Source organism: Syzygium oleosum, unplaced genomic scaffold, assembly GCF_021117445.2.
Source record: "Syzygium oleosum isolate NSW1041296 unplaced genomic scaffold, Sole_v2.1 Sole_v2.08, whole genome shotgun sequence".
In the NCBI taxonomy this organism is placed as follows: domain Eukaryota; kingdom Viridiplantae; phylum Streptophyta; class Magnoliopsida; order Myrtales; family Myrtaceae; genus Syzygium; species Syzygium oleosum.
The window spans coordinates 5,983,154-6,006,003 of record NW_026607492.1 but is presented as its reverse complement, the minus strand read 5'-3'; the positions used below and the strand labels follow the sequence as shown (position 1 = coordinate 6,006,003).

Genomic DNA, 22,850 nt, shown 5'->3' with positions numbered 1-22,850 from the left:
CTTTTATGTTTTGAGTTTTCTCAGAAAATCACTGTAGAAGCCATCGAGGTTAAAGGAAGTCGACGGTCGTGACTTCATCTTGTCGAAGACTTCGACGAAATTTCAGTTCTGCGCTAGTTCGGAAAAATAGTAATAACTTCTTCGAGACAGATCGGATTGACCTGATTCCAAAGCCAAAAGAACGAAGACTCCTGGATCTACAACTTTTATGTTTTGAGTTTAATCAGAAAATCACTGTAGAGTTTTCGACATTAAGAGGAATTCGACGGTTGTGACTGGTTGGAGATGCAGAAAGAAGAAGTAACCGTCAACATAGTGGAGTCAAAGCAACCGCCAACGTAGTGAAGTAAAAAAAAACCGTCAAGGTAGTGGATTGAACGTAACTGTTGGAAACCACTAAGGAGCATACATGCGTATTTTGAGAGAACAGTTACTTGGAACCATGATTATAAGGAAGTTATCACTTGTGGACAAGATCGTGAGACAGTTATCTTGAAAGCAGAATCATGGCATCACATGGACATGAAGACAAGATTTTCGGAATGAAAGAACATGGGCACAACTATTGAAAACTGCTAAGGAGCAGTTACCACACGACCATTATAAATATCACCGGCCATCTACCGGAGAGAGGAACCCCCGACAAAAAATCAAACAACATATTATCTTTCAATTATCTTTACTTTCATGTACCGCACTTTATCTTTTCTTAGCTGTAGCTTTCCGATTCACGTCGTCGATTAAATTCCGGCGTGTATCTCTATCCCGAGTGTTGCGTTGTCGATTAAATTCCGGCGTTACATCTTTGTGTACGTGTGTAGCTGTATTTTCAAGCTTTGTCGTCGATTAAATTCCAGCACGGTTTGTACATATAATCCGGTTCGAAGTTCGGAGTAAAAGTTCGCCGTTTTTCCTTGTCTCCCTGGATATTTCCTGTCCGGAGTCGCCACGGAACCCGGTCTCCTCACATTAAGAACCGAAGAACGACTTTCGGTGAATTATATTTCGCCGCGGGAGCATTTTCTGGTGAAACAGGTTTTAAAGAAGTAGGTAATAACGAAGCTTTCAATGAGAAATCACACCCTCGCTTGTGCTCGCTGGTCGCCCTCCGCTGCTTGCCGCCGACCCATCATCTCGGCCGACCGCCCTCCCCGCATCTCCTCCTAGAGCTCCACCCAGTGATGTGTCCGCCCGCAACTTCTCACAATTGAGTATCTCCACCCGCAACTTCTCACAATTGAGTATCTCCACCAATCTGGTGTCTGGCCATACTTTGGTCTTTATATCCTTACCAAATGGTTGTATTAGAATATCAAAATATTAAATCATGCTTTCATTTAACTATTTTGATTTTTAAAATAGTTGCCAGTAGTTCTCACTAAATCTCACATAGAAAAGTATAAGATCCTGAATTCGAATCTTTCTTTCTTATTTGTCTCCTAATTATATATTTCCATGATCAGGCAATATTTAAATATTGAACAACGCAATCATCACTCGTTTCCTCGACTTTTGTATAAAGCAAATAGAGCAGACAGAAGAGGTTCGCTCTATCCCTTGAGTGTTTTTTTTTATCTTCTCAAAGAGGGTACCTCTTGGATCCTCCCTCAAAATTTCATGTTCTTCCGGGGGATTTTAGGTTACAATAAGCTTAAACTATTAGAATATTTACATATTAAACTAAAGAGATGAAGAAGATAAAATTTGAGAATTTGGTTTATCTCAACTCAAAGAAAATGAAGATTGGAAGATAATATACTTCACCAAGACATGACGAAGGTGTCGGTTTCTCTTTTTATTAAAAAATTGAACAAATATATGTTTTGATATTTTTTAACACCGACTAGCATTTTTTTTAATTGACATGGCAATAGCACCCCGTATTTTATTAATATATAATATGGAATCATACGAAGTATGCTACGGTTTAACGCATAATCTGCAGTAAAATGTATATTTCAGTTCTACACAAATGACAAAATTCACGCCACCAATAATACATGTAATCGTATCATAGGGCCACTAAATATACAGGAGAGACTTGGATAGCTTCTTGCTTTTCTTGTAGAACGACAAGTTTGAAGTTGCAGCTAAAGAAGAGCACAAAGCCGTACTTTCTCATCCAGCATTCAAATGAATTCCTACATCAAGATCCGGATGGTGGCGAGACCAACAGCAGAGATAGACACGAGAGTGCCAATGCAGTATTTGATCAGATCGTACTTCGCAGCTTCCAACTGTGCCCTCAGGGCATGAATTTCCTGAGAGACAAATCGAATTTGTAATTAAGTAACTCGTGGACGAATTGAAGAAAAAAGGGGACAAACATAGGCCGATATGCTAACCCGATCGAGCTTGCTAGTGAGGTTCGTAGTTTCGGCGTTTTGACTCGCTAGATCCTCCCTTATCAGCCTACATTGGTATCGAATCGAAGTGAGTATGCAGCGGTCGGCGTGACAGCATCACGAAATCTACCAAAACTAGCGAGGATTGAGAATTGGTTAAGTTCCGTACCCCCTTTCGTGATTCAAATCCAGCCGCTGCCCGGCTGTGATTTTATCGATTTCGTACCTACGCAGCAAACATTGATCCTTTAGGAAAAGGATATGATCGACGACAAACATGTGCTTGGAAGACATTTCGGTTGTACCTCAACTCGCTCCGCAATTTGTCCATATCGCTGCGTAGTTTCTCGGTCTCGTGTTGCAGCAAGGAAAAGTGGTGGCCCTGCATGCTCAGTTATTGAAAATCTGAGACCATTATATTCACAGAACCGAGAACGCTAAAAGATCCGACCACAGCGACTGCTACGAAACCGGCAGTGAATTCGAAAACGCTTAAGGAAAGCCAAGTTCACCACAGTAAAGTACAGGCAAATAGAGGCGAGTGACTGAACTTTTCCGGCGATCAAAATGTTCTCACGCGAAGGTTTTCGATATGTCCATACCTGTGAACTCTGGACCTCAGACTTGAATTTGGACATGTTGGATTCTTGAGCCATTTCAACCTGTGGTGGTTCAAGGCACGCATCCATATCAGTGTAGCAGACTAATAGAACGGAAATCTGTAATTTAAGCTGGAGCGAAGACTCTTCGCAATTTCACATTAGACAAAATGCAACCTGGATCAACATCGAATCAATTCTCTAAACACGTAGACCGAACCGATTTCAAATGTTTACTAATTGTCTGAGAAAGGGCCTTCACCTTCTGCATCTCCTCTCTCGAAACGAAGTAGCAAGACACGTTTTGCATGCTCTCATGCGACACGCCGGTTATCACTAACGTTATCACCTCGGCTTGTTTGGTTGGTATGCCTTCTTCCTCCAGCCTCCGAACCTATCCACGAACCGTCAGTATGAAAGAATTAATGTCGTCAAGTCGTACAAACTAAGTGACTGCAGAACATCAATCAAGTTATCCTTTTTAGAGATTGACTCCACTTTGCCTCCAAAAATTGTAAACGCAATGCATAGAGTGAAGAGGGATCTTAATTCTGTGGCTGCATTTTCATCACAGTGAAAGCAACACGTTGTAAAACTTCTACAGTTGTACCCCTCGTTCTCTAGGCTTACAGCAGAAAATAGGTTGAAACATTAGCAATTTGTATTAATTGGAACAAGATAAAGAGAGGAGTAATTACTAAGGCCAATGTGTCCACCAGAAGCAACCGCTTTCCGTTAACGAGTTGAGAAAACTGTCTACATCGCAGAGCCGGACCCGAGTAATATCGAACCCCCGATCCGGGCGATGAGCCAAATGAGCCCAATCTCGAGAAACCAGTATGGGAAATGCCCCTGAATCGCCCCACCAGCAGCTTACAAGCTGCGAAAGCGGCCATTCCAACTCCTCCTCAACAATGCCAAATCTAGAAATCCAAAAGGCTGACCAGAACAGTTGGCAAATGTAAACCAATTGGGCAAGAGACCTTGATCCACAAGAACAAGATGCTCGTGCATGTTAGCACATATATGATTTGGAATCACATTCTCTTAAATGTACATTCCTCGATGACTAAACGGTCCGATCAGCGTACAAAAAGAGATTGTACCTTTCTAAATCTGTCCGATCACATTAGGCTCGAAAGGAGATCACGTTCACGTCATAAGCCCGACCCAATCGATCGAAGAAGCTCGTCGACTAGCGAGATCAAGATGAGGCAAAACCAAGACAAGCTTGTCTTTGTTCCTGATGTTGGCAATAATGTTATCCACTGTAATTGTCGTAACAGAAGACCATTAGACACAGACCTGATACCGGTCTCTCTCTATCTCTCGATGTGTGCGTGTGCGATGTTTGTTGATCCGCAATTTACTACGAAGCAAATGTGCTTCACTCGTTTGTTTTTTCTTTTCGTTTTCAATAAAAAGAAAAAAAAACTAAAAAGTGCAGAAAACATAAAACATTTGTTTGTAGGCTACATTAGTTTCTAAATTGTCGGACAGCTAAGAATAGAATTGTCATAGCCCGGAGAATTTGAAAGTGCCTACTTATAACTTTACCAATGGGAAAAATCCCAAAAAAGTCCTAAGCCTATTGCATTGGTACGAATTCGGTCTTAAACCTTTCAATCATATTAATTTAGTATTAAACTTTTTCACATTGGTACTAACTCAGTCCATCCGGTAAATTTAGGCCAGAAATCGCTGGTGTGGACGCCGTCAGTCCTATATGGCATAACAGGCGCTGACGTGGATAATTTTTAATAATATTTTGAATTTTTAAAATATTTTTTTCCTTTTTTTTCCTTCCTTTCCTTTGCATGTGGTTGGTGCTTGGCCATGGATGGTGATCAGCCACAGGCAAAGGCCAGTAAGGGCATTGCGGCCCTTGCCAGCTCTGGTGAGGGCTAGACCCTCACCTAGGCCACGTGGGTCCAACCCAAACAAGAGCCAGTGTAGGCGACCCTCACCTATGGTCAATTGCCGACCATGGCCGAGCATTGGCCATAGGCAAAGGGGAAGGAAGGAAAAAAAAAAGGGAAAAAAGAAAGGAAAAGTAAGGGAAAAATTATTTAAAAATATTAAAAAATTCCACATCAACGCCAACCGTTCGCCGGCTGTGTCACGTGAGACGGTTGGCATCCACGTTAACGATTTATGGGCTTAATTGGCTGGGTGGACTGAATCAGTACCAATATGAAAAGGTTGATGACTAAATTGTTCTAAAAGGTTTAAGACTAAATTAGTACCAATGCAATAGGTTTAGTACTTTTTTGGTACTTTTCCCCTTTACCAAAAGAGCTTTATTTTGGGAAAGTTGTCCAAAAAATCTTAAACCTATCATACAGCAGCCAAAATCGGTCCTAATCAATTTAATTTAGTCCTAAAACTTTTGATGATTTGCCAAAATAGGGTGTCCCGGCTAGCTAGAAATCCAGTGAAGGAAAAAAAAAGGAAAAAAGAAGAGAAAAAAGGAAAAATTTAGAAGAAAAAAAAAGACATAAAACGTCTAAGTCAATGCTAGTAGTGCCATGTACGAAGGGCGACACTGATTGGACTGTTATGTCAGCAAATTTTTGCCAAAATTAATTGAAATGACTACATTATAAAATTATCAAAAAAATTTAGGACTAAACTAACAAATCGTCAAAATGTTAAAACTAAATTGACAAAACTGAAAAGTTTAATATTAGATTGATCTCTGTACAATAGGTTTACGACTTTTAAACAATTATCGTGCCCACATTTTCTTCCAATCATGATTGGCGGGCTACAAGTACGAACAACATTCATGTCTGTTTAGGGCATGTTTGGTAACCGGCCAAACAATACCTGATTTTATTCTATTGTTCTCGGAAATAAATAAAAAACAAAAATCCGTTTGCTAAATTTTTTATTTTCAGGCACAAATTTATTCCCAGAATCAGTTTTGGAACAGAATCAAGAATCAATAAAAAGTTAAGTCTTGATTTTGGGAACAAGAATCAGAAATGGAAAAGAAATTTTTTTTTTTTTATCTTCTTCTTCTTCTTTCCTATCATGTGACCGGTGGCCGGTGAGGACGAGGGTTGGACCCTCACAGCCTAGGTGAGGGCCGCCCTTGCCGGATCTGGCGATAGCGACCCTTGCCCAAGCCGCGAGCCGCCCTCATCGTCTCTGGTGAGAGATAGACCCTCGCGACCGACCCTCGCCTAGGCTGCGAGGGTCTAGCCCTCGCCCTCGTCGGCCCTAGCCTGTGGTCAGTCGCCGGCACCGACGACTTGGCCATGGGCCAAGAAAGGAGAAGAAGAAAAAAAAATTAAAAAAAAGAAAAAAAATTCAAAATATTATTAATAAAAAAAATTGTGCAGTTACCAAACGCATTCTGTTCTTTTTTTATTCCAGGAATAGAAATTTTGGACAATTACCATACGCCTTCAAATGCTTAGAAATTGTTTCCGGGAACAGAATAAAAAAAAATCATTTCTGAGCAGAAATTATTTTCGAGAACAGAATGGTTACCAAACGCACCCTTAATCTCAACACATGCGATGCGGACGAATCGCGACGATGATTGGAGGGAGTTTCCTTCGACCAGGTTTCCTTACCGGGACACATGTTTGGTCAGGCCCGTCCACTAAATAGCTCTTATATTTGGTGGGCCCTACTAATGTTTTGAGCTTGAGGATGGGCCCGGACGCCATCCCGAGGAGATAGTTGGGGCCCAGCCCATTTGTGAGGTTCTTGGGCCCGTCCACTCCTTTTGTTTACTTTTTCGGCCGCACGTCCACCACTTGATTGACTGCTCCTCAATTATAGTTACATCTATTGAACTATAGTCCGATGTATCGATCACATCAAAACTTGACGGGATCGGATTTGGGTACTAATCGAATGGCGGTGTTTTTAATGTGACAACAAAAAAAATGGCTCGATCATAATTGGAACCCGACCCAAAGTTAGTATATGTTTGCGAGACAAAAACAAAATTCGGGTCAAAATTGGAATCCGAACTAAAGTTGATACCGTTTAAGGAAATTGAGCAGACATCGATAAGTACGAAAAACACTTCCCAAGCTTTTCCAAGGTGGAAGTTGTGGATTCGAGCTTTGCTATAATCACCGTCAATTGTGAAAAATGAAATTGATGTTAGGTGCGCGTTTTTTTTTTCTTATTATAATTTTTATATTTGAGAACTAGTTCGTGAGGTCGTATAATTATACACTAAATATAATCAATCAAATGTTTGAGCGAGACCGATCATATGCTGAAAGGGGAAAAAATTTAATATTGATTGAGAGTAATTACTAAGGCTCGCCTGGAGTCATTCGGACTAGGGGTGTGCAGCGATCCTGGTCCAGCTTAGGAACCAAACCAAATCAGCTGATCCTGGATGGTTTCGAGGGTCGATCCGATTCCCAATTCCAAAATTTTGGAACTGGAAATAACCAATCCGGTTCCCCATTTCCACATAAGGAATCGGACCAACCAAATCACCTGGACCGAATCGACGAACCAATCAAGAAGTCTTCAATTTTTTTTTTTATTACAAAGTAAATTCTAATTGTAAATTATTTTTTCTTTCGATGTCAAGAAATTTCCATTCATAGGAAACGGAAGAAACGATTAAAAAGAAGAAGAAGAAATCACCGATTTCAATACCGAGTGAGTTGGTTTTCGATTTCACAAACTGGAATCGATCAATCCAGAAATCGATCACCCTTTATTCAAATTTGGAAGAGAGGACATTTCGTGGGAACTTTGGAACCCGGCTTCTTCCTACGGCACGGGGCCCGACCCGGTTGGTTAACCCCCCCACGCACCCCACCCGAATCGATTCCGTGCACCGAACGCGATCGCCAGAAATTCCCACCGGCCCCGCACGCATCCATTCCAATTCGTCAACACTCCGAAACGTTTCCGCTGTCCTTCCCTTCCCTTCCCTTCGCTTCCGCCGCAGAAGAACCGACGGAGATCCGGTGAACCCGACCCGACCCGATCGATGTTGCAGAGGCCGAGACGCCGCTGCGAGGGCACTGCCATGGGCGCCATCGTCCTCGACCTCCGCCCCGGCCTCGGAATCGGACCTTTCTCCCTCGGTAATTCGAGTTCGATTTGCTTCTTTGCTTGGACGACTTTGGGGGGGGGATCGTCGCGGCCGCGGTTTCGCGAAGCTGATCATTTCCTCGTCTCGTTTTCTCTGTCCGATTTGATTTTGCGGAGAATTCTTAGCTGATCGGCGGTGGGTAGTGATCGCGATTTCTGGCGGATGATTAGGTTTCTGTCGACGCGGAAAATCGGTGTACTTTGTTCATTTTCCGGTGTTTGATGATAGTAAAGTGGCCCGGTGCTTAAGTACGATGGCAGCGAAACCAAGCGCGTGTATTTTCGTGTCAGCGAATTCGTGGGACTGTAATTTAGGTGAATGGGTTGTTTCCCTCGGGCTCGTTAGAAATTGTTGTCTGATGGTGGGGGGTACGTGTGTTTCGTCGATGCAGGGATGCCGATATGTGAAGCATTCGCGCAGATTGAGCAGCAACCGAACATCTACGATGTCGTCCATGTCAAGTATTATGACGAGGTCGATGTTTCTAAATTTGATGTTCTTTCTCTTTCTTTACGTTTCATTTCAAGTGCCCGCGATTCCAATGGGGCATTTCTACGGTATGCTCGATGTACAGTACAAATTTACCACGTTAGAAGGATTCATCGTGATCGAATTCAAAAGCTTCATTGTTGTGCAGTACTTGGGTGTATCTTAGAAATTTCCAATTCCACCGGAGTTTGCGATTTGCATTAGTGGACTGTTTAGAAAATGTTGCTTGTAACATTGGGCTGTATTTTTGAGTGGGATTATCAACTAGAAAGCGCAATCATGTGCAGGATCCACTAAAGCTGGATATGGTTATCAGTTTTCCAGATCATGGTTTTCATCTCCGTTTCGATCCTTGGTCGCAGGTTTGTTCTCAATTTGAATCATTTTTATCTTTATTGGGCATCAGCTTAACTACTGTGGTTCACTTGGTTGGTACTTGTGAGCTGGCGACCTGTGTTAGTCGTTTATCCTGGAGAAAGTGTTTATGATTGATAGCTGATTTGGAATCCCGTAGTGAATTTGGAAGTAGAGGAATGTGGTTTTTGCCTCTTAATTTTTCAAGGGAAACGAAGGTTTTATACACTTGAACCATGGTACTCTTTGTTGAGACGTGATAATGGGGTTGATATTTCTATCTCATGCTTGTTATGCCAAGACCACTCTGCTATGCGAACAACCTACTGCATTTTCAAGTGAGGGGAAACTCGTACGGTAAACTTTGTGCAGAAGCCTTATTTTTTACCCTAGGCTGTAGAAAGCATCCCTTTCAAAAGGAGTCTACTTGTCTGAAAGACGGTTGTTATAGGTATTCAAATTTTGATTCACCCAGGTTCTCTCATTATGCATACTCTTACATTTTTCTATTTAAATTTTTTGAACACTCCTCACTCGATGTGTATGTTTTCACCTCAACCTAATTGAACTGGCATGTACATCCAATATTCCAATAGGAGCTTCACACAATTGAATATTCCGACAACTTAGGAATCATCTGATTGCTTTATGTTATATTTGTTTTAATTAACTAATACTTTAGAAATATTGGTCGTCATTCTATGGTGTGGTCAAGTTTCTCAGTTCTGCCCTTGAACTTGGTTTCAGAGGTTACGTCTGGTTGAGATTTTTGACGTCAAGAGACTTCAGATGCGCTACTCCAATTCTCTCATCGGGTTGGTTATGATCTTTCTTTTAGTTATATTGCTTTTCATGGCAATGACTGTGGACCTTAACCCATTTAATACTTCAACTGTAGTGGACCATCGACTCTTGCCACATTTGTAGCTGTGTACGCACTTTTTGGACCAACTTTTCCTGGAATCTACGACAAAGAGAGAGGTGTCTACACTCTTTTCTACCCAGTATGTATATCGGAAACCTAGTATTTACTTCTCGACTCTTTCAAGAATGTTCTGTGTACATGGTACATCACATTTGAAGCCTGCTATCTTTTTTAGGGGCTATCGTTTGCTTTTCCTATTCCAAGCCAATATACAGATTGCTGCCATGACAGAGAAGGTATTTTGTGGTTCAGTTGATATAAACTATTTTAGTTTCATGAGATATTTTGCTGTTGATGTTTGATTTCATCCTTTTCCCTTGAAAAAGCGGAACTGCCCCTAGAGTTTCCCGATGGCACCACTCCAGTTACATGCCGTGTGTCTATATATGATAGCTCCACAGACAAGAAAGTTGGTGTAGGAGCTTTAATGGATAAAGCTTCTGTTCCTCCCTTACCTCCTGGTAGTCTCTACATGGAGGAAGTACATGTTAAGGTTTGATATCACTCTCTTTCAACTGTAATTATGATTCGGATCCCTTCGTGACTACTGAAGTAATTAGGTTTGTATGCGTGCCTAGGTGTGGTGTCGTGTTTTTAATGTTTATGCCTCTTGTATGCTCATGCTTATCACTAACCTTTGTCGAGCAAATTTGGTGCATACAAGAATCATTGATCTTGGAGATCCTTCTCTTTAAATAGATCAAGTTTGGTTGTCCGGTTTGCTTCTATTTATGATGTCTTTTTAGGGGGAAGCATGACTTTAAGCTGTTGTGTCTTGGTTTATCAGCTTGGAGAGGAATTGCATTTCACCGTTGGTGGACAGTGTATTCCTTTTGGTGCATCGCCTCAGGTAAATTTACGGTGTTGGACATAGTATTTGGGTTTTTCTGCTGAATACCCTATGTACTTTATGCCTCCATTAGTACATTGGATTAAAGAACTCATTGTGGTGGTTTAAGAAGTTGTGATTGCTTTGATTGTTGTCTGTCATTAAGCTGTTGAACTTCTGATGGATAAAATCGATAGATTCTGTTGTTGAGTCTACGAATATTATTTTAATTTGTTGTTCATCTGGTAAGAGCTCTAAGATTTCATGATTTTTGTGCAGGATGTGTGGACTGAATTAGGTCGTCCATGTGGAATTCATCAAAAACAGGTCAAAAGATTGTCCATATCTTTTCTCTAGAAAATTCAGTTGCTGGCAAGAATCAGTCCTTTGTTTAATTTTATTTGTCAGTATTAAGTTAAGCCGAAAACGAAGCTATATTTCTACCAGAAAGACATGTGCACATCACTGCAAACTTGTTTGTGTCTGTTGCGCGGGAGGCCTGCAGGGTGGGGGGACGTTAGATTGCATCGAGGGTGTTAGCAGTTGAAGCAACTTTTTCTGGATTTGCTTCTAAATTTGCAATAGGAATCAGTTGTGTCAAAGGGATAATGGGGCCTGGCTGGGGTGTCAGATGTTTGAGTTTCGTATAGCTATGAGATATGAACCATGAGGGCTATAGTTCGCTCCCATTAACTCTTAGGTGACTAGGAATTGTTTATTTATATGTAGATAATTTGTTACCCCAGGTATTTGTTGGTTATGGTCATGGTCATGGTCATCGTCGTCGTTCTGCTCTTCTCTTGGGAGTATTACTGAGCTTTTTTTATTTGGAAAGTTAGGTAACATGCTCAATAGGAATTCAATACTCTTGTTAAATACTCTCTGTTGGCTTAACAGGTCGATCAAATGGTAATACACTCTGCCTCAGACCCACGTCCAAAGACAACTCTCTGTGGGGATTATTTCTACAATTATTTCACTCGGGGCTTAGATATCTTATTTGATGGGCAGGTCTGTATATACATTCCTATTGTCTCGATCCTCGCCATTTTCAAGTTATACTCCTTTCTCACGTAGCTCTTATAAATTTGCAGACTCACAAAATCAAAAAGTTTGTATTGCATACAAACTATCCAGGGCATGCGGATTTCAATTCATATATAAAATGCAACTTTATTGTCTATGGTTCCGATCGTAAGTTCTTTCCCTCTTCTCAGCTGTTGAAACAGAGCTATCTCTACTTCTGTAACCGGAAAACAAGATTTGGTCCCTCTTTTTTTTTTTTTTTGGTTGGCTATTTGATCCCTCTTTTAGTTAGTTTCAGTTTTGCCCCTTAGCAAAATTGTTTAAAGAGACACAACCAAGTGCATTAAATTAAATGTCTACTCAGTTTCACTGCTAAATTTTAAATAGTCCTTGTGCGCTTCTGCTCACATTCTTAATATATGTAAGAGTTATCAAACCTTTGAAATTTGGAAAATGACATATACGAATTGCACCCTCTCCTCTCATTTTAAAATATGATGTTCATTGCTAGTGTTATAGAATAGATACATTTTCTCCTCAAAGCTCCAATTCTCCGTGGATGTTTGCATGGGCACTTCTGTTTTTCATTCTCTTGGGAGACAGACCAGCACATTAGGCACTTTAAAGTCTCTCTTTCTCCAACTAATATGTTCCTTGCTTCTTTTAAGCTCTATGTACTTCTCAAGTTACCTATTTCTTTGGTGAGAAACTTCGCGTTACATAATTTTTGCACACTGAACTAATCCATATGGTGCCTAGTACCAGTTAAATGATTTCTGAGTTAAACAACATTTCTATCTTCCTTTGTATAGTTTAAATTTACCATTTCTATTGGAAATACTGCATCTGCTGAAAGTCTAGTTTAGTTAAAGGAAACAAGGGGAAGTGAGAGGAACAGACACGTTTCTTCTATTGGGGAGAGAGGAATAGACAATTTACCTTGTGCTTAAACAGAGGATACCTTTTGACGGGCTGAAAACAGTTTATCTTGTCCTTAAACAGAGGATACTTTTTGATGGACTGACATTCTTCTCTCTCTGCTTGCAGTTGGCAGTTCCTTCCAGGAAGTGACTGGTTCTAAAAATAGGATTACTGCAGGCACAAAATGGGAGCAAGTAAAGGTTTAATTCTTGTCAGAACACAAATTTGAAGAAAAATCTGTTTAGAAATAGATAGAGAAAATCATAGTTTGTCTTATCTTGTTCTGTGGACATTGCAGCATCGAGATAGTCAATTGCACAAGGGCTCAGTTCCTTTAAGAGGCAAAATCCAAAAAAAAAAAAAAAAGAATAAGTTTGATCATGCTTTTCATCTGGAAAAAATAAGCTTAAAATTTCTCTCTAGACTAATTTTTGGATCCTTCTTAGCTTCATGGTTTTTCATTTCCTGTCAAGTGTATTATGTCTTCATGTGTTCAATAGAACATTCTAACTTGAAAGTCTGTCATATATTGCTATCCTCGCATGCTGCTTCAGTTGGCTTCTGACTTTTTTTTTTTTCTATATTTCTCTCTTGTTCATTTTGTCATTATGGACACCTAACTAAACAATGCAAACCCATCTGTAGGAGATCCTTGGAGACTGTGGTCGAGCTGCTATACAAACTCAAGGTTCTACTAGCAATCCATTTGGATCTACTTTCGTGTATGGTTATCAGAATGTTGCTTTTGAGGTGAGTATGAGCTACAGAGATACCTCATAGTTTCAAGTATACGAGAGAGAGAGAGAGAGATGTTCGTTTATCCCAAGCAAAAAAAGAGTGATTGCTAAAGATTTCCTCTGAATAAGCAGGTAATGAAGAATGGCTATATAGCAACTGTGACTCTCTTCCAGTCATGATGACTGTTGTAAGGTACTTCTGCTCTCCCCTTTAAATGTCTTTGCTTATTAACAATTTGTTCGCTCTATAGGGAATTATGGCACAACTTGATGATTTTCCGAGTCGATAGTACTGCCAAAATCATTTCCTTTTGATCGGCTGTTGATTTTCTCTTAGCTGACAAATATTTTGTGGTTCCAGTTATGCAGGCATTCCGCTCAAACTGGGGTGAATATGTACAGTTGACTTTGATCGATTGCCGAATCGGCCAATAATTGGCAGGACGGCTGGAATGTTTGGGGGGAATATTGTACAGTTCTGTATCAATGTACATAGTTGATTCATTCTACCATCTATCTGCTTTTGCAAGATGCAATCAAATTCTATCATCATTGACATTGACATTTTCGCAAATGCTGCTTTCCATTCCGTTTCTCATTCTGTTACGTCGACTTGTTTAAGTTTTGTTTTGAGAATTTTAGAACGTGAGAATGATGATATCTGTGTGAAAAAAGTTTCACTATAGAGAATAGACCGAGTCAGAGTGATAAAATTCCGCAAAACTGAGCATTTCTGGTTGGTTCGGTGTGGTTTTGACTGGAATTGCTTCCAATTGAACTCTAGGTGAAGGGTTATTACGTGGGTAATCTGTAAAATGTTAGATATGAAGGTTCTAATTATTATAGAATATTATAATCATAGCTGTCTCTCAGCAGTTGGATTGATTCTTTCTTTTCACGCAAAACAGGCCATTTGTCTCGAACCGTCTCATTTCATCGGTGAACATCAATATGTAAAACGCGAGATGCAGAATGTAATGTGAAAGTCGTTTGTGCATCTTTTCCTCAATCAATCAAAGGTATTTGTCTTCGATGATCAAGCTTTCTTAGGAACACAAGCACCGTTAATTGGTGAATTTTTACCTAATGTTCGATTAGAACCTTGAGCCTCCATTGCATTGACCGAGAGAGCGGAGAGATGGAAGAACTTTTACCTAATCCCAACGAGAGCCGCTGTCTCTTGATGAACACCGGCGACGGTTGCACCTCCCTAACGACCCTTACCTAAGCTTAGTGGCGCAGTTCGACCATAGCCCGAGATGCCAAGCAACGGTTGCACCATCTTTCGCTCTTCCCCCCTTTTTTGTTTGGGATTTGGTTATTTTTTACTCCATAGTATCGTTGGGGTCAGGTTAGCTCCGACGCGGCAATTCCTATCAGTGTTACATACATGCTTTAATTTCAAGGACTACTATGAACAAAAAAGAGTATTAGTTTAGAAGATTAGATTGGCATTCGTCCCTTCTTATGTGTTCGTTCAAATGCAGTGGAACAATAACACCCAATGCCTCATTTTTTTTTTGGTAAGGCCCAATGCCTCATTTGAAAACTTCAAACCTTAAGTTTTTTTTTTTTTTTGGGTGTCTTTCTATCCCATGCTGCGTTCACAAATACATCCTTAGTCTCACCCGTATAAAGAGAGAGCATTTTGTGTATTGTGGTGTCGCTTTTACATTGGGGTAAATACGCAAGCACACCTTTAGTGGAAATATGTAATTGGAAATATGTAATTGAAGAGGCAAATAAAAAATCACTGCGCTAATATTTTAAAAGTTTAAGTTGTTAAATGAAGACGCGATCTAATATTTTAGAAAATATTTTCATTACCGATAACAATTATGTCTCAACATTTACGTGAATTGTGAAATTTTCTTTATTAATTCATTTTTGTAAGCGATACAATCGATCATTTTTAAGAAAATATTTTTCAGATCATTCATTTTTTACGAATCACACTTACCCTTAAAATCACAAGAATCACACAAGCTTAATAGGCTATAGAAGCGTCGCATAAGTGCATCTTTTTTTAAATGAATTATTTGCCAAGCTTCTATTATGTGACTAAAGTAAATGAGTGTTACATCTTCATAGATGGAAACAGTAAATATGACTTTACTTATATTTAGATTGTTGCAACCGTGCATGGCACGGGTAAATCTTCTAGTTACAAGCACTTACCCGCAGTGACTTGATGTCCCTTGGTTTGCCCAAAAAGAGGAAACAATTGACCTTCTGGTCTGGACAAAGACAAGCTGAGACCATGACACTAGGCCAGAAAAAACACATGATTCACGTGTCTCCAAGAACTCTCACCAAGAGAAGGGTGAAGGAGAAGATGAAAATCAGGCACAGAGAGGAGCCATGTAAAAAAGACGGGTTGTCGACCGCACTTCTCGCATCATAGTTCGAGTTTCCACCGAACCCGCTTCGCCAGGGTTATGGTTATTGTCATTGCTGCCAAAACAAAATCCTTGGTGGCTTAGGAATGTCGGGCATCATATATGAGAATCACAACCAGGAAGGCCGAATTTCAAGAAATCGACACTCAGAAGAATGGAAATCTAGTTCTTCAGCCTTTCTTTACTGGTATTGCAAGCAGGGTGTGGTGATCATGTATACTAATTCTCAAAGGCCAAGAACAGCTATGATACTTTGTGGAGAGAACAATAGGAATGTGATTGTTGCGTCCACGCTAGACCATTTCATCAAGAGAAATTTTCAAGTTGCAGCAGGTATAAAGACAATTATAAGCAAACAAGGAAGAATCAAGCACTTTAACAAAATTAAAGTGATTGATAACAATATCGAAACAAAGCAGTCACACTGACGGCTCAACTCTTTCATGATGAGCTTTTTTCTGTAGCAAACCCCACAATGTAATCGGGATCAACTGGGCATACTGAAACAATACAAAATCTCAGTGGTAACCCACATGAAGGATAGGGATAAACTGACTTCGCGAGAATCGCATTAACATCTAACTAGCAGAACTGAGTGAAGATTTGACTAAGTTATTAATATCAACTTGCGCTTCCAAAAATGTAAACTTAAGTCATATTGCCAGCTTTTCAGTCTGAACTAGAAAGAGTTAAGTCTCAAAATTTATTAAAATGGCCCACGCAATTTTAAATAGCACCCTCTGAGTGAGAACTAAGACCAATTAAGCATTCATCATTCCGACTAGTGTCACCATTTTCAAATCTTCAGAATACGAGTCCACAAAAAACTAGAGTGTCCTGGATGTTTTCCTCACAAAGACATCTCTTGGCTGAAAGATGTGCAGCATTATTAGGGAAAAGCCCCAGATATTCTCCTAAAGTGAATCTAATGCATAGATGAGAAGTAAAATGAAGGTGCCAATTAAGCCAATTAAGTCATACCAGAAACAAGGACCCAGGTTGGTATTTCGTCTTCAAAATAAATTTTAAGAGAATTCAACTTATGGCCATTGACTGCTCCTGCAACCCCCTCTTGCTTTACATAAGAACTCTGTTGCGTGACTTGCGTCAATACTTATAACTGTCCTCTTGCAAACAAATTTATTTAACTACCCGTACACCCAACAAAACACAGAGCAAACACCACACGAATGTGCAGAGAAACGTCATCAAAGCTCTAACTATAGATATCACGACTAATCTTCCAACAATTACCAACACCAATATGACCGTACTTTTCATGAGACAACATGCTTTACATATCACAGATTTGGGCCAGTGCCTCCCCCTTTTGTTACTAGTTACGCACTTGTAAGATGTGAAAAGCCAGTCACAAGGAATATTAACAAAGATTAATATGCATGTATTACATCCCGGACATGCATATTCATAATTCCTCACTAACCTCATTATAGGAAGCTTGGTCATGCATTCTATGGGGCTTCATATTCAGATCGATCATTTTTGAATCCATCTTGGTGTGCCCATCAGCATCAGCATCAGGCACCTTAACACTGGATGGTCTATGGTTTTGATGATTCTCCCCAGATATAACTATAGGGCCCTGATTTTGCACTCTTTTCTCGTTTTGATCCACCAATGGCAAAGCCTGGTCGTCGCTGTGTGCAGATTTATGCCCGGGAAACTACAAGAAAAGATGATACCTCGAACTTGAATAGACAGACAAGAGATTGATGTTGATACGGGAAATAAAATGTGTGACCAACCTCAACTCTCTGCCTTAGTAGAAGGTATCTTCCATGCGTTCTTTTGCCTCCGACATGAACAATCATATCGCATTGCAGACAAAGCGAGGTTCCATCTACCTCGCAATAAAAGAAAGCTATACAAACAGTTCAATAAGAACGTCATAAGATTGAATGTCTTGAGCAGAAAACAATGGGGATATACACAACTAAACTCAAAGGAAAGAGTACCAGGTGCATTTTCACATATGTCACAGCGAGGAACGTCGCTGGGACTCGCAAGGCCAACCCTGATATGCCGACTAGCTAGCTTATTACACATGTGCACCTGCGGTCCATTACCAGCTATTAACAAATTAAAGTTCATAAATCAGAAGTTGCAAAAAGCAAGAAGCTTTCTTTTATCAAACTTTGAGAGAGATCGATGCCAGATCACAGTCAAACTATCTAAACCTACGTTCAGTCCAACAATGATTCTTACACTGATAATGGTAAAAGGATGCGGAAAGAAACACATCTGAAAGTAAACAGGAGGAAAAACCAACGCTTAGTTTCCTACAAATCGTGGGCTTATTTTGACCTCTCCAACCACGAAGAGAGCTTCGCCGTGAGGCGTTCGGTCTGGATGCAACAGATCCCATATCCAAGTCACAGCCTTAGCCAGTTGGGCCAGACCAGCCCCGATGTAACTGTAGGGCCACGCCCATCACCATGTTGATAAAGCATTACATGATGCAAGTGGACGAGGCAGTTCATGTGCATCCTTGCTTGGATACTGATGTTATCTGGGTTGGGGTTGGCTTGGGGAAGGCATATGTCAGAAGAAACTTCCTAACCAGCATCCACGTACCCAGCAGACAAGGTTCTCGATCATCCCGATCAAGCACTTGAACAAACGAATTCACACTCAATCGGGGCTTATTAACTCTTCAGGAATAATCCACCGAGAAATTTATTTGGATATAAGTTACAGCAATGTCCGAGAGACGATTGATTCACTGAGCCACCCCCCATAATCATCTCTAAGCTCTTAAACTATCGACAGTCAACGCTTCCAAATCGATTCTACATGCAAAAACCGCACCAGCCCCAGAGACGACAAGGAGGACATCTAAATACATCAGCCCAATTCACGAACCCTAAGAAGAACAACAACACGAGGGGAGATAATTGGAAAAAAAAGAAAAAAAAGAGCGAGAGACCTTTTCGTCGCAGGCACTGCAAAGAGCCGCCTCGTCGGCGGCGCAGAAGACGACGGCGGCGGCGCTCTCGCAAGCGTCACAAAGGGTCCGCATGCCTCCTGTTATCACCACCACCCTCCACTCTCATTTCTCCAGCAAAAGCAAATCGACAGCCGCCAACAGCAAGCCAAGAAAGCGAGAGTGCTCGCACCCCAAACTCGAAGTGGGAGAAAAAACCCAGATAAAAAAAAGGAGAGGACTTTAAGAGAACCGCCAGGGGAGGCTCTCTTCTCTCTTGATGGGTCGATAGGGGGATCGATCGTGCGGTGTAGGGTGTGGACTGGGAACAGGGAGACGAAAGCCAACCTTGGATGGTGGGGGTAGTTGGAGAAGGGAGAAGGGAGAAGGGAGGGGTTTGGCCAACAAAAAGCAGATTCCAGAACGAAAACGGTGGTGTGTTTGTTGTGATGATGATTTGGTTGGTCACAGACAAAACACACACACACACACACAGAGACACAGAGAGAGAGAGAGGGAGAGAGAAGAAGGGGTGTGAGTTTTCGTTTGTTTTTGTCCAAAAGACTTGTCAAAATCAAAACTTGGGTAAGGGAAAGAGTGGTGTGTTGGGGGGAGTTTTGAGCCACAAATCTTGGGAGCAGCGGTGGGGTTTGACAGTGGCCTCCGCAGCATCCTCGCCCACCAGTTTCATATCTGACCCAGGTCCCACCTCCCCCCCTTCTCCTCCTCCTCCTCCTCTCCCTCTCCACATTGTCATTTTTCTATGTTTTTTTTGGTTTGTACGATAATTCCATGTTTTGCTTAGGAAAGAGGATCCCAAATCTTTTACAAGGCTGGCCTGGCCACGTGTTGCGGCTCGTGTTGTCGCGCGGGTCCTGGAATTTCCACAAGCTTTCGTATCATTGGGTCGATAGTTCCTTTTTCTTTCCTTTTTTTTTAATCAGTGATTAGAGAGGACCTGATCCAGGACACTCGATGTGCGATCCTTTGTTGCGATATGGGATTAGTCTTCGGTGGGGGGTAATTGTACAAAAAGTTATAAATTTATTACACTTTTATCGATTCGATTATAAATATTTTAATTACGTCAATTGAATTTTAAATATTTTCAAATTTTATCAATTAAATCTATCCGATCAATTTTGGCCGGAAATCGCTGACATCTTTGCCCGCCCCTGATGAGGCAGAAGAAGAATGGAAAAAAAATGAAAGAAAAGAAAATATAAATATAAATAAAAAATGAGAAAAATAATAAAATAATACAATCGACGTTAACGTCAGCAATTTCCGATCAAAATTGGATGGATCCAATTGATAAAATATGAAAATATTTATAACTCGATCGATATAATTAAAAGATTTAGAATTAAAGGCAATAGCGTAATAGGTTTAGGACTTTTCATATATTTTTCCCAATGAGCATAATGGAATGAAAAACATACAAGAAGAATTTGTTGTCCTTCCTAGTATGCTCCTTAGGCGATAGAGGTTCTTATAGTCATATGGCCAACACGTTAGGTAAACAAGATCTTACCATGTGACAATCCTTAACGTAAGAAAAATTAATGAACAGTATGATAGCACGTCGGATAGGCATAGACCTATTTAAGCTTTTGCACATCATAATGACATTGACCGGCATCAAGCCCGGAATAGCTCAAGTCGTGTATTTCCCGACGGTTCCAACTCGAAGCTCATTGTGCCAAAAACTCTCTTAAATAGCCCGAGAAGATGGAGATAACTCGGGATCCAACCAATAGTCTCGAACCAACCCTACGTGGACTAAGCAATGGTCCTACTGAGTAAGTATACCGGCAATAATTTTTCGGGCATGTATAAGTGTGAAATAGGGGAAAATAACATAAATGGTCATTGAACTTTGGTTCAATGTGCTATGTCATCCTCGAACTTGTAATTTATTTATTGTGATCCCCGAACTTGTAATTTATTTATTGTGGTCCTCGAACTTTAATCCAATGTGCAGAATCGTCTCCTGAACTTTTAATTTGTTCAATGCGGTCCCTGAACTTTGATCCAATTTTTTATGTGATCCTTGAACTTTCAAACATTTTTATATAATCTAGGACTACATTAAACATTTACTAATAGTTCAGAGACCATATTGAATAATATGCAATGTTCAAGGACCACATTGCACAAATTAAAAGATCAGAAACGACATGGCACATTGGACGAAAGTTTAGGGACCATTTATGCTATTATGCCTATAAAATATAAGTTATAAATGGGCATAGACGCGACATAGTACAAAATTAAATGTGAGCAAAAGGGTCAGACACATAGGCCCGATAGAATCATTTTATACAAAACTCAAGCAACACATAGGTCCACCACGATATATATGTTGGCATGAGTTGTAGGATAAACTGAATATGAAGGTTGTAATTTAGGAAGTCCAATATTCTATTATGTTTATTTCCTAATTTGTAGAAAGTCCAGTATTGTGTACAACTTAGAATAGGCTATCTTTGTGTATATATTTGTCATTATATAAAATGAAAAAAATCAGAGAGGAAAACTGATTGATTTCCTTAGAAAAATATTCTTTGTTCACATGATATCAAAACTGAAGATTTTGAGTTCAAATTTTTTCAGGCCGCATTTGCCTCCCCAATTAAATATGTCAATGCTTAGTACTAGGCAAAAGGATCAGACTAAGCATGAAGGAGAATGTTATAATAATTAAATATTAAACCACGTCTTCATTTAACAGCTTAAACTTTTAGAATAGTTGGCAGTGGTCCCACAAAATCTCACACGTTGATTGCAAAACTAAATACTGTTTGTGGCATCCTTAAATTTTGACCCTATTCAGGATGTAATGAATGGTTACTTCGTCAATGCGCAATGAGTAGAATTAGGCTCTGAATTGATTCCAGAATCATTCAAGAGTATCCCAAGCTTTGGGAAAGGCAATTGAGGACTTTAATGCACACGACCAAAGAACTCAATTATGGATTGACAATTCGACCATAAGGATCAATGAGGGATAATCATAAGCCATTTTAAGTCGATCCAGGAATGGTTATAGCTCGATTCGGCAATAGTATAGAATCAGTTTGCAGGTGATTCCACACGATTACTAGATTGATTTCGAATAACCTTAAATCAATTCCTAATGATCATATACTTCGAAACAGACAATTGAGCCCTCATGATTACATGACAACTGAGAGTCATCCATGAATTGAGAAGACTTAAACGTGGATTGATTTGGAATCAACTACGGGTTAAACACATAAAATCCTTAAAAGCCGCCCATTGTTCTAATTATGCGAAAAACACATTTGAGAGATTTTAACCACGAATTCTAATCCAGTTGAGGATATCGGACTCTAGAGGATTAAGAGACGACTATTGGATAATCTCAAGGGATCGCCTATTAATCGGTAAACCGCAAAAAATTGAAAAACTGAATTTCGGTCTGAAAATTGAGAGCCACAAGGGGACCCACGAATTTGGAAAGGCCCAATGGGCCTCATGGACATAAATTTCGGCCACAAGGGCCCAATGGATAGAAATTATGCTTTTGCCCTTTTAGGGCAAATTTGAATAGTTTTGGGAAAATTGTACAAGAAGAGTCCAAGATGAGAAGCCCATAAGAAACTAAGCCCAAGGACAAGGCCCATGTGGAGGAAGAAATGGGCTTGGCCCATGTTTGGGCCCATTTAAACCTTCTAGAAAGAAATTGACTTTTTGGGCATGAATAGTGTCTTTGAGTGAAAAGACCTTTTTACCCCCAAGCCTTTTTGGATTCCTTTAGTTTGTTGAAGGGCAAAATGTTCTTTCTACCCCTCAATAGTGGACTGGCCACATGGGAGGGTAAAATGACCAAAATACCCCTCTCATCTTGTCTTTATTCCATTCCTACCCTTGGATATTTGTAAAACTTGTTTTGCAAGATTTAATCCTAGCCATTCATTCAAGCTTGTTGAGCAAGGAATGATCTTGGCCATCCATTTTTGAGTGTCAAGCAAGACACTTTCTCTCTCCTACTCATTTCTCTCTTTTGGTCTCATCTCTCTTCCCCTCTCACTCTCCTTGTTTCGGCCACCCACCTCACCACCGGCCACCATCACGCCACCATCTCTGACGCCACCACCGCCCTCAAGCCGCCCTCATCGCTGCTGTCCACAGCCGTGAGCCAAACCACCACCATCATCGCCGTCCATTCGCCG

The 22,850-nt window shown here is 40.4% G+C and overlaps 3 protein-coding genes across 6 annotated transcripts; 1 reads left to right on the top strand and 2 right to left on the bottom strand.

Moving 5' to 3' along the window:
- Positions 1-1,921: 1,921 nt before the first annotated feature.
- Positions 1,922-4,215, bottom strand: LOC115686001 (protein FMP32, mitochondrial-like). 3 transcript variants are annotated; one of them, XM_056314084.1, is made up of 8 exons: positions 4,051-4,215; positions 3,643-3,927; positions 3,207-3,338; positions 2,948-3,007; positions 2,651-2,727; positions 2,515-2,571; positions 2,346-2,412; positions 1,922-2,261 (listed from the first exon to the last, which is right to left on the bottom strand). In XM_056314084.1, exons 2-8 carry the CDS (start codon positions 3,838-3,840, stop codon positions 2,142-2,144), a joined length of 711 nt encoding a protein of 236 aa, XP_056170059.1. In that variant the 5' UTR covers positions 3,841-3,927; positions 4,051-4,215; the 3' UTR covers positions 1,922-2,141. The 3 variants fall into 3 exon arrangements, with proteins under 3 accessions (XP_056170059.1, XP_030467033.1, XP_056170060.1); XM_030611173.2 differs by having other exon boundaries at positions 3,643-3,883; XM_056314085.1 differs by lacking the exon at positions 3,643-3,927.
- A 3,394-nt stretch (positions 4,216-7,609) lies between these two features.
- On the top strand, positions 7,610-13,882 carry LOC115684694 (PHAF1 protein At3g51130). 2 transcript variants are annotated; one of them, XM_030609552.2, is made up of 15 exons: positions 7,610-8,019; positions 8,419-8,501; positions 8,804-8,878; positions 9,618-9,685; positions 9,769-9,874; positions 9,971-10,031; positions 10,122-10,288; positions 10,583-10,645; positions 10,904-10,951; positions 11,522-11,635; positions 11,719-11,818; positions 12,698-12,765; positions 13,217-13,321; positions 13,441-13,501; positions 13,670-13,882. In XM_030609552.2, exons 1-14 carry the CDS (start codon positions 7,923-7,925, stop codon positions 13,486-13,488), a joined length of 1,203 nt encoding a protein of 400 aa, XP_030465412.1. In that variant the 5' UTR covers positions 7,610-7,922; the 3' UTR covers positions 13,489-13,501; positions 13,670-13,882. The 2 variants fall into 2 exon arrangements, with proteins under 2 accessions (XP_030465412.1, XP_030465404.1); XM_030609544.2 differs by having other exon boundaries at positions 7,611-8,019; positions 12,698-12,771.
- Positions 13,883-15,398: 1,516 nt separating this feature from the next.
- LOC115684713 (B-box zinc finger protein 18-like) lies at positions 15,399-19,168 on the bottom strand. The gene is made up of 5 exons (XM_030609580.2): positions 18,655-19,168; positions 17,684-17,780; positions 17,474-17,589; positions 17,152-17,391; positions 15,399-15,762 (listed from the first exon to the last, which is right to left on the bottom strand). Exons 1-5 carry the CDS (start codon positions 18,745-18,747, stop codon positions 15,757-15,759), a joined length of 552 nt encoding a protein of 183 aa, XP_030465440.1. The 5' UTR covers positions 18,748-19,168; the 3' UTR covers positions 15,399-15,756.
- Positions 19,169-22,850: the final 3,682 nt, after the last annotated feature.

Coding starts and splice junctions, on each gene's coding strand:
- LOC115686001 (XM_056314084.1), bottom strand. CDS start 3,840: ATGGCCGCTTTCGCAGCTTGTAAGCTGCTGGTGGGGCGATTCAGGGGC. Junction 3,008..3,206: donor CGAGAGAGGAGATGCAGAAG/GTGAAGGCCCTT, acceptor GAACCACCACAG/GTTGAAATGGCTCAAGAATC. Junction 2,572..2,650: donor AAATTGCGGAGCGAGTTGAG/GTACAACCGAAA, acceptor TTTGCTGCGTAG/GTACGAAATCGATAAAATCA.
- LOC115684694 (XM_030609544.2), top strand. CDS start 7,923: ATGTTGCAGAGGCCGAGACGCCGCTGCGAGGGCACTGCCATGGGCGCC. Junction 8,879..9,617: donor GTTTCGATCCTTGGTCGCAG/GTTTGTTCTCAA, acceptor ACTTGGTTTCAG/AGGTTACGTCTGGTTGAGAT. Junction 9,875..9,970: donor TCTACACTCTTTTCTACCCA/GTATGTATATCG, acceptor TATCTTTTTTAG/GGGCTATCGTTTGCTTTTCC.
- LOC115684713 (XM_030609580.2), bottom strand. CDS start 18,747: ATGCGGACCCTTTGTGACGCTTGCGAGAGCGCCGCCGCCGTCGTCTTC. Junction 17,590..17,683: donor CATATGTGAAAATGCACCTG/GTACTCTTTCCT, acceptor CTGTTTGTATAG/CTTTCTTTTATTGCGAGGTA. Junction 17,392..17,473: donor TACTAAGGCAGAGAGTTGAG/GTTGGTCACACA, acceptor CTTTTCTTGTAG/TTTCCCGGGCATAAATCTGC.